This window comes from Acyrthosiphon pisum, chromosome A3 (assembly GCF_005508785.2).
Source record: "Acyrthosiphon pisum isolate AL4f chromosome A3, pea_aphid_22Mar2018_4r6ur, whole genome shotgun sequence".
Lineage (NCBI taxonomy): Eukaryota > Metazoa > Arthropoda > Insecta > Hemiptera > Aphididae > Acyrthosiphon > Acyrthosiphon pisum.
Genome location: NC_042496.1, coordinates 17,450,457 through 17,461,548, shown reverse-complemented (window position 1 = coordinate 17,461,548; position 11,092 = coordinate 17,450,457). Strand labels below are relative to the sequence as shown.

Genomic DNA, 11,092 nt, shown 5'->3' with positions numbered 1-11,092 from the left:
TTAAATTCAAAGTGGTAGGATGTGAAAAACGTACAGCGAACTGAACAAATTAATAATATAAAGAACGCAGCTTAAAGCTTAACATTATTTTTATCGGAATAGCTTCGATTATTGTCTTGTGATAATTAATAAAAATGACTGATGGTATTTTTCGTTTTTTTTTTCATTTCTTATGATGACTTTTATATTATGTTAATTAAATTCCTAGGTATACAGAACGAACAAATGCCATCAATTTATTTTTAAAAGAACAGGTATATTTTCTCCGTTATAATATGTATCTGCTCTAATGTATTTTTAAATTAGATTGTGATTGGGTTTTCTGACGAAATACAAATGAGATCATTGGCAATTGGCCGATTACGGGATTATTGTCATGTACAACTTTAAGCGACCGGGTTATACAGCCAAACGGATATAACTAGGAAATCGGATATAACTACGTTCAGCGTATGATACCATTCGATATAATTGAATTGTATGACCAACCAATTTTATAATGGAATAATATATTTGACAGCTAGGCACAATTAATTTGTAATATTTTATAAAAAAGATAACAGTTTTATATAATTTAAGTTATTGAATCAATTTCGTAACTAGATATTCCACATTTTCATGTATGTGATTCATTTTTAAATTTAAAACTACTAGTATTTACAATAAAATTATCAATCAAGTTTTATTTATTATTAATAGTGTCTAATAAGATCAGAAAATATTTATTTTATTTTTCATCGTATTATTTAAATTATATTATGTCATGAAATTTCTCCGGCGATATTACTTTATGATTAAATAAAGTATAGTTTCTATCGCCGTAGTGAAATATTCTAAATAAGAAATCACGACTCCTACTTCGAAGACTCATTAACTGAACAGGAAACTAAATTCTATAATATTAGATTGTTTTATTTTAATGGATGTAAAATCTGTTGACACTAGGGGAAAAATAATACATTCAGTATACATATAATAATAATATTTTATTAACAGAATAAAATTCCAACTTACAATAATAAAAATAATGACAGTTTCATAGGTGTGTGTTATACTACAACATTAAAACAAATGATATAAGAACGAGAGAAAAAAAATAAATTAAAATATAATATGTAATTATATAGAAATTAAAAGTTAGACAATTGATTATATAACAATTCGATTAAATTAAATATAATAGTAGGTAATAATCTAAAAATAACAATTTAAAGATCTAAGAGTCATATTGAACAAGTCCAAGTTGTTAAAAAAGTATATGATTGTCATTAATAGTTTTAATGGATACATATTTTTGTCATGGGATAGTTCTGCGACCTCTCTTCCTATCTTAAAATCTGATCTTTTAAAAATAATACAGCTCACTACAGTGGAGGTTTAAATCAAAGTCGCATAGACTCATCACCTGTTCCCGGAAAATCGAGCTGGGAAATAGGAACACACAACCCGTGGCGTTAACCTTGCGGTTTTTATAGCGACTTAAAAAAAGAAAATTCTACAAACCACTATCCTCACTGGACCGCGTTGAAAATCTGTATTGTTCTTGTTCACGGGCGTGCCTAAGAACTGACTAAGCCGTTTGCTAAAGAAGTTATTGCACTTAAACCGAAATGCACGTGCGTCGTATTTTATCGTCATTTTTTTTTTCCCGCGAAGTCTGGCGGCACAACAACAACAGCTACTACTACTACTACCATAATGCCCATAGGATACCATAAAATTTTATTATATTTCACATTACATCATAATATTATTATATCGTCAATTCTGCGGTCGACTCATCGTATAGAGCGTAGTGAAACACTGTTCGGTGTGCACATGCGCCGGCGACGAGCGATGGCGTACTGCGCCGATCAGGACGCGAGCATCTCCTCGATCTCCAAAAAGGTCTTTCCCTTGGTCTCGACCATGACGAAGCCGGCGGTGACGGCCCAGATGAGGTTGAACGCGGAGTACATGAAGTAATTGGAGTGGACGCCAAACGCTTGAGCGATGGTGGTGTAGGTGCCGTCGAGGACGAACGAGCCGCCGGCTAACATCATGACGCACAGCGGGGCCGCTCTGGTCTTGACGTTGGCCGCGAACATCTCGCCAAGCAGCGTGTACGTGAGCGTGCCGGCGCCCAGCGAATATGACAAGGCGTACGCCCACAGCGACACCACCGGCCACCACGCAAACGGTTTGTCTTCGGGCCCGTTGGCCACCACGTACAGGCCGACGCCGTACGCGGCGGTCACCAGGGCCATCGCGGCGTGCGACACCACCATCAGCGGCTTCCGGCCCATCCAGTCCACCAACACCAACGGCACAAAGTTACCGACGCTCTTAGTCAGGGTGAACACCATGACGGCCACCAACGGGTTCATCCAGTAGTGGGTGGACGGCAGCGTGATCGAGCTGAAGTGTATGAACTGCGCACCGATTAGATTGTTATGACGGTGATTTAGCAAATGTATAAATTCAATTAATATGAAACACATGATAGTGATTATAATATTATTATTCTTAGTATTGTTATAATGTCATTATTCTGAACTTCCTGTATGCGATACATTTTGTAGAGATTGGCTCTTTTTTTCAGGGGGGGGGGAGCATAATAACTTATTTTTGTTTTACTCGATTTCATAACAAACCTCGGACGGGTTTGAAACAATAGGTTAGGTTAACAATCTTTCAAAAAGTAGGTATATAAATCATTGTCAGAATATCACTAATTGTTTTACTCATTAAAAATATTTCCGAATACAAAAAATACAAAATATAATCATTAATAACTATACATGTTTGAATTATCCACCCGGGTATAGTTCCCTGACTAAATATCAAATATATTACGGAAGTATTGTATAAAATATAGGGTTCAATCGAATTTCAAGATGAATATTATGTCATTGTGACATTGCGGGGATGCGACTGAAGGATATTATGTTATGTCAAAACGTCATGGATATAATATAATGTTTTTTTCACATTATATAAAAATACGCCTAGGTGCATTATGTCTGTGTAATAGTGATGCGACGTGATGTTAAAAATCACGTAAATCGTAGATGTATGTGTTTTCGATTACTAATCCATACGTAGGCACCTACATTTATTCAAAAATTGTGCAAATAATTTCTGGTTTCGCAAAAAATATAATACTTTTTTCAAAATATTCGTATCAAAAGAATTTTTTATAAATAATTAGAACGATACAATATAATCCTATAGAATGCTACAACTAATCATCTACGAAAAAAAAATTATTTTCTTTCTACCAAAAAAAAACTTCCATCCAAGGTTCCAGTCGTTCCAGATTCTCCTAACCAGCCTAGAAAGAAAATATTTGCAGAAACTATGACGACTGACGAATCAAAATTCACCTTCAGAAACCGTCTTAACCGTGTTAATATTGATTTCAAATTTAAATTATTTAACTACACCACTAAGTTCCCTCCTTACCGCTGCTTTTCATCCACCTACAGCATATTATAGTTTATATTATAGTATATTAGTATATTATTTCAAAACTATATAACTCATAATTATCCACAACATATTATGGCCGTAAAATTTTTGGGTATATATAACGATATTTTTACCACTGAAATGGGAGAACGATTGGGTAGGTTACTTTTAGTTACACATTTTTTTTTTTTCAGATACCATAAATTAATTGGAGTTTGTCGTTTGCGCATCATTAATACCTCAGATAAAAAATTTGGTTGGTCGTTTGAGTAAAAGTTTTTAAACATTTTTTTTTTTACTATTTTACTTTTTAGAGCCTATTAGTGTTACCCAGGAGGCACCACGAGTTGGCTCTTAATAGTTAATCTCCCAAAAACTTTTTTTCGCAACTTAATTTAAAAGTATGTTAATCATTACGTGTTATATTAAATCTATGAAAATAAAAAATATTTCTTTTTGTATTGTTTATTTTTTTTGCAACTTATTTGATAACAGTACGCGTGTAATACCTATCTATTAATGTAAAAGTTATTTTTTTTGTAGCCCAATACGTGTCTTTTGTGTGTGTACCCAAACGTTCTCTGATTTTCGAGGTAAAATTATTGTTACGTACATAAATACATTTTTTCTATGTGTCCAAGTGTTGTGTCGATTTATACTCTATTAACGCGTTAGATTTTGATTCAATATCTTGAACCAAACATTCACTGCCTATTCTACTAATATAATATGTTATCTTCCGACCTTTGAATTGTAATGATTTCTTGTTCCTTGTTTGTATATTTGTAAATTATAATTGTAGATCTATACTAGTTTTATTCTGAAAGCTAAAGCTTAGAATAAAAAAATATATAATATAATACTAGCTGACCCCATGCACTTTTTTGCCTTTAAATGTACCAACCCTATATGACTCAAACTTTGTTCAATTCGTTATTTAATATTCGGAGTATGGCGTTCAAAATTTATCTTAACTTTTCCGTGGCCCGAAATAGAAATTCTGAGTCGCAGCAGTATATTGCTGTTTGTACCTAAGTGTATGATTTAACTCTAAAGTACCTATCAAAGTTATACCAAGTTTGTCGTATTCCACCTATGGTGGATTAATATAATCAATTAATACAAAATCCTAACCTAATCTAACCTAACCGTACTAATATCAGATGAATAAAAAAAGACAAATTTAACCATCTTTAAATTTACCTGTCTTCTTCCCAGAGGTCTAATCTACACACAAACATTAATGTATACAAAAAATAATAATACGAATCAACAAACATGCCGGATTAACCGATAGTAATCTAAATATTATAATATACTGTTGCGCCACTGTTGTATTTTTTCATTCAAATTTCCTACTTTTCCGGTGGATTTTTCTAAAATTTTCTTTCGTAAAAACCTTGTCCTGGCAATTACGACCCAAAAAACCTAGTCATAATATTCTATATAATATTTGTTTCTATGAATACAACTAATATACCAAAATATAAAATACTGAAACAAAAAGGTAACTATTAGGAGGGCAAACGATATATCTTATTTTTAATGAATATTATAACGTCTACACACTCTAAAACTTAGGTGATGTTGATATCGTTCACCGCGTTGTTTTCTACCGGTAAAATTATTTTTCCTCTTCCAACGTTATAATAATAATTATTCTAAATAATCGTATAATAATAATATTCTACGAAAAATGTATCACGATATACTACTCACCGGACTAATGCCGCTCAGCCTCTGAAACACGCTAGCCCCCGCCGTAATGGCGAAAGCCTTCCGGTTGGATTTGTTCATGAACAACTCACTGTACGTTGCTTTTGACTGCATCTGCTTGGTGACCGTCTTCTCGATCATCTCCAGCTCGTCCGTAACGTCGTCCTTGGCTCGGATACGCCTGAGCGATTTCTCGGCTTGATCCCGTCGACCTTTCTGCATCAGGTAGTACGGGCTTTCTGGCATCACGAAGAACAGAACCGTGAACACGGTCGAGAAAAACAGACCCAGCATGTTGAGCTGTCGGTAGTCGAACACCCGGCCGATCGTCTGCATGGCTAGCATGCCCGCCGCCAACATGATCGGAAACATGGACAACACGGAACCCCTTAACTTGACCTCGGCTATTTCACCCACGTATATCGGTATGGAACTGAGTGTCATCCCCTTGGCAAGTCCGGCGAACAGCCTGGCCGCGTAGAGCACATCCAACCGGGACGGCCAGACGAGAATCGCGATCCAGGCGAGCATGTTCAACGGACCGATGATGCTGATCGTCAGCTTCCTGCCGAATAATCCCAGAAAATAACCACACGGTATGGGGCTGATCAGGTTGCCCAAGTCGTACATGGCGACCATCATACCGTAATTGGTCACATCCAATTCAGTATGGTTGTGCTTCATCAGGTAGGTGGCCGGCGACGACCATCCGATCCAATTACCACATACCATATAACCCATACATGCTGCAAACGAAACGAATAATATACTTCTTACACCCAATCATCATCGTTATTGAAATTATTATTAAACTAAGAGTTTCTTTAGGACAAAGGCCACAGTTATGCGTATAGTATTAGTTATTTATATTTTTTCTTTAAATATGTACAATTATTCATCAGTGAAAAGAATACGATTTTTTATACTAAATATTTAATTTGTTTGTCTAATTCTGAAGCTTAATTAAGGATGAAGATAGTGGTGGACATTTGATTTTGAATCCGTACTCGGTTATTTTTAAAAGTTAATCGGTATTGTATTTTGTTTCCTTTTTCGATGATTTGATTAGTTTATGTTTATGGTTTACTGTTAATATGATTCACCTGAAGTTCAATTTGTACTTTTGTAGGCTTATTTTCTACTATTATAAGCTAACATTAACAGCAGCCTTGTAACAATTTAAAATGATATTTAAAACACTTTAAGAAAAAAACATTCAAATACGTATTATTTTATTTATTAAAAAAAGTTTTTTCCGACCACAAAAAATAGTTTAAAATGTATGATAAAAAAAATATATTATAGTCTATTTATTTGCATAATTGTTACGAACATTATTATTATTTGTTCTATAAATACTTGTTTGTATGATATTAATATGCTTATATTATATTGACGTTAATTTCCGACTATTTCAAAAAATTATTTGAATAACATTTTTAAAAAGTATTCAAATACATATTTTGAACACTTTTTTGCCCATTTTTTCGAATACAAAATAAAAGTATTCTTTACAAGAATGCTTACCCTATTGCATTCTGTTATTAAATTGACATCGCAGACATGACTGTATTAATAATAATAATATTATACCTACTAGTATATAGACATAAAATCGAAATAGGAAAACACATATCGACAGTGTTGGAATTCACGGTTTTTGTGCTTTATAAAAGATAACGATTATATAAAGCTGTATTAAAATAGTAAGTTCAAGACAAATATTTCAATTTTTGTATGTAAGTATTCCACCATAGTAAAGGGATACACCATAAAGAGAAATGAATCTGGATAACCCACATTAACAAACAATTTAACGAAATATATACACAAAACTCTATAGGTACACTTTATATTAAATCAACCTTGCAGTTGAAATTTTCTTTCTACTATAATACAGAGATAATAAGACCGCATGCCAGTTAACTTTTTCACAGCTGTTGCATGCCACAAAAAAATTATAAACTTTCCAAAATAAATTCCTGAGAAATCAATAAAATACGAAATAAACAGCTTATTAAAAGTTATTTCGATATATTTTGTGTAACTAAATGTTTACCGAACTATTTAAATTCATGAGAATTGGCCCTTTTAGTTGATATTTTACTTTGTTTGAAACTTGAAAATTACTCAGAGCTTTCCATACGAATTAATTCGAGCCCGTAAGACCCCTAAAACCCTTAAAAATCAAACCCTTGAAACCCATATAACACTAGTAACTTCTTTCTCAAAACATCCGATTTAATTGAAACCCGAAAAAAATATCCCGGTTAACTCAAAACCCAATATTGTTTATTTTACAAATTATTAAGAGAAACAATTTTACTAACTAGGAATTAATTATTTAGAGTAATAACAAAGGTGCTCAATAATTTGTGCAGGGAGATGTGGATATTTTTATGATATCCAAATAATGTCTTCCTTGTAGTATAAATTTATTCTTTACGTCATATCATATTTGATCAGTGATCACCCTTATAATTTTTCTTAGATTTAACACCCGTATTAACCCATGTAAACCCGAATAACGACATAATTATTCAATTTTTAATCCGGTAGTTGAATACCTGAGTACATCCAGCACCCGAAACCCGAATAAATGATTCAAAACCCTGAAATCACTACAGGTTTTAGTTATTTTACCTTCATGTTGTAAAATATAATGAAACTACATAAATATGTCAGTCTTTGCACAATGCTCTAATATTTGTTAAATCAAAAAAATTGTAAAACTATGATCGCTTCGAAAAAAAAATACTCTTATAATATTATGCTGCTTAATATTGTGTTTTTTAGGAATGTTTTTTGTAAATAAAAAAAAAATCATAATTGAGGCGAGTTTACATTTTGCTTGTTTCCGTGTACATGCTATGTTCTGCATTGATAAATAATATAATATAATATATCAATGAATTTTATCATTATAATTAATGCATTTCTATTTATAATGTCAAATTATAATATTGTATTATGTAAATTAATTTAATGAACTATAGTAAAAATTTGAGTCTTGATAATCCGAATCTCTAGGAGGATAAAAATAAATTCAACGTATGAATTTTTCAAATGATATACCTCAAATAAAACTTAAAATCACTTCTAGGAGCAAGAAAAAAATTAGAGTTATCGAGGTTTTCAAGATATCGAGTCTTGACTATATAGGTATTATAACAAATATAATTATATTTCTATACCTACCTTGGTCTTGATAAATTATTTATGAAGAATAATAAATACCTATTAGAGCAATTGAAAACGTAAAAAACACTGTTTTGAATCTTCCTTCAGTCATTTTATAAGAAAAAAAAACATTAACTGATTAATAATAATATATAGGTACACTTATTACATATTAATGTGAAAATCATAAAACGATAAACGAAATATTTATTTTTAATTTCGATGGCAACGTTATGATTATTAAAAATTGTGTTTGATTACTAATCTACAATATCTATCTAATAACCAGTAAAATAAATTATACAAGACTGTACGGATAATTAAAAGCCTGTCTGTTAAACACAATCTTTATTGATCTAAATTGGCAGTTTTTTAAACTAAATAAAAAAAATTGTTGCATATGTTTCTTGGGATTTTTAAATGATAAAAGGAACTAGTGAATACCAAAATGCTAAGGCCAGATAAGTGATGCGAAAATAAACCATTAAATGGTATTTAAAATGTAATGTTAATTGTTATGTTAAAATCTATATTATTTAACTTTTATACATAAAGTAAATAATGTATATTATCATATATGTTTAGAGAAAAAAGACTTTCTAAAATATATATATATATATATATATAATAATGTTACATGTAAGAACCATACAAGTAGAAATGTAGGCATTATGTTTTTTTTTCTTCAACCCTTCATAATGATAACAACATATACTTTATTGTTCAATGATAACCATGCCTATTGTCCCGCACGCTTGTTCAGACTTTTAAAAGTTGTTTAAATATAAAGTTACTGCATATCGTTTCAAGGGCTCTCCTGTGGTATGTTCATAAAAAAAATTGACACAATAGTGTATTATTATATATGTTAAATGATGAAATATATCAGTACATGAATATATAAATATGTTGTACTACTCTTCCGAGGTAAATAATCAATTTTAAGTTTCAGAAAACGCAGCATCAATAACAATGATATAATAATAATTTAAATGTTACATAGTGATAATGTGTAGGCATCAAAAATTGTTGTTACACTCACAAATAAATAACGTATGATTTAATATTTTATTTTATAATTATTAATTTACCTATTACTTTATTATTATTCGATTCTCCACGTATTTTTGTGCATCTACCAGTTGCCCTCAAAATAACCATTTTTTTTTTATATCAACCTCCCAACCCCGAAAAAAAAACATTACCTTGAAAAAAAGCACCAGTTGCCCTCAACGTATTATGCGCAAGATTAGATACCACGCTTGTCGTAAAATAGGGTAGGTAAATATATAAATACGTGAAGATAAAAAAAAATGTATATAATAAATTAATACTAATTTATAGTAATAAACGGTTTAGGTTTTATGTCATACCTGTGTCAAAAAAAATTGATAATTTTGAAATGTTTAATTTATAAATTATGTTTGATAGTTTAAAGACAAACAGATTTTACAAAATCTAATCTACTGACATTTATTAAAATTGAATACAATATAAAATCATCGATTTGTTTATTTTTGTCTAAGTATGCGCGATTGGTGATATTTGATTTTTGTGTAAACCGCTTATAGCGATACCTACAATACCTACTTGCTTGTACTTATTTAAGAACATTCATAAAAATTAAAATATTCAGATGTGCAATGCTAAAGTCCCTTGAAAATATTACGAATGGAATGATTCGCATGCATTGGCGGTCCTACCTGAATCGATTGAATTCATAGTCTACAGAGAAGGTGGGGAATTCAAGCTTGAAGAAATATAATATGTGCCAACCAAATAGTCGGAAATGTCGACTATTTTTTTTTCTGATAAAGGCTGAATTAATATCAGATCTTCAGTAAGACAATAGCCTATTTTGAGAGAGGGTATAGTGATGAATGACAGACAATTAAGTGAAGACATTTTCCAAATTCTGAATTAGGATCCATATAATCAGGCTTTTATCCTACATTTTGAATCCACTATGACTGAGTAAGATGAAATCTGCATCTAACGATTGAAATGAATAACCAAACGACTTTGAAAGCTACATGAATACACTGTTCGAAATCAGATGCAATAGTCACAATATAATTAACAGATTCGAATCAAAGCCCAACGCTAGAGCATTTTCCTTTGTAGACATTAAATAATAAATTGGAAGTTGTTGATGATTTGATATCCAGTAATGAATACATAAATGAAATATAATATCCATTTTTTGCTCAGTGTACCGTAGAAAGTTGCAGACAAAATTTCGGTCAGTACTCAAATGTTCCGTCTACGAAATTTTTATCTCATAACCAAACTATTTCAAACTTGATACTGTTATATAGCAACACTACATTTTTCGTGTCATTGTTATGTAATAGCAATTTCTCACCTTCATTATAATAAATTATATAAGTCAATTGTTTGTAATGCCCATTGAACTTCAAAAATAGATTTTGGTAATGGAGAAAGCGTTTATCTTCTCGTACGATAAATACTTTTACGAATACTAGTTTAAATCGTTCAATGTTACATCTGCAACACTACACTGAACTTCTTGGCGTATTAATTTTAATGAACGTTTAGAAAATACCATCCACAGCTTTTCGTTTTAAAGAATTAGAAATAGTTTCTTTTCGTTACGTTTTCACGCTACGTATGTTTATGTTCGATAACCGATTTGAAAAGAACCTTTTAATCTTCATTTATACCCAGCTTTGAAGTACACGACTTCAATATTGTTCATCTCCATTTAATATCCGCTTGTGTAATT

At 31.3% G+C, this 11,092-nt stretch overlaps 1 protein-coding gene across 1 annotated transcript; it reads right to left on the bottom strand.

Annotated features, from left to right (window-relative positions):
* Positions 1-1,705: 1,705 nt before the first annotated feature.
* Positions 1,706-8,571, bottom strand: LOC100573113 (facilitated trehalose transporter Tret1-like). Its single transcript, XM_003247714.3, has 3 exons — positions 8,404-8,571; positions 5,170-5,912; positions 1,706-2,411 (listed from the first exon to the last, which is right to left on the bottom strand). The coding sequence occupies exons 1-3, from the start codon at positions 8,456-8,458 to the stop codon at positions 1,854-1,856; spliced, it is 1,356 nt and encodes a 451-aa protein (XP_003247762.1). The 5' UTR covers positions 8,459-8,571; the 3' UTR covers positions 1,706-1,853.
* Between the last annotated feature and the right edge of the window lie 2,521 nt (positions 8,572-11,092).

What these genes read in the sequence shown, in the direction of transcription:
- LOC100573113 (XM_003247714.3), bottom strand. Translation starts at nt 8,458, where the DNA reads ATGACTGAAGGAAGATTCAAAACAGTGTTTTTTACGTTTTCAATTGCT. An exon ending in GTTTTCAATTGCTCTAATAG is followed by an intron (nt 5,913 to 8,403) that starts GTATTTATTATT and finishes TTTCGTTTGCAG; the next exon opens with CATGTATGGGTTATATGGTA. An exon ending in GGCTGAGCGGCATTAGTCCG is followed by an intron (nt 2,412 to 5,169) that starts GTGAGTAGTATA and finishes ATCGGTGCGCAG; the next exon opens with TTCATACACTTCAGCTCGAT.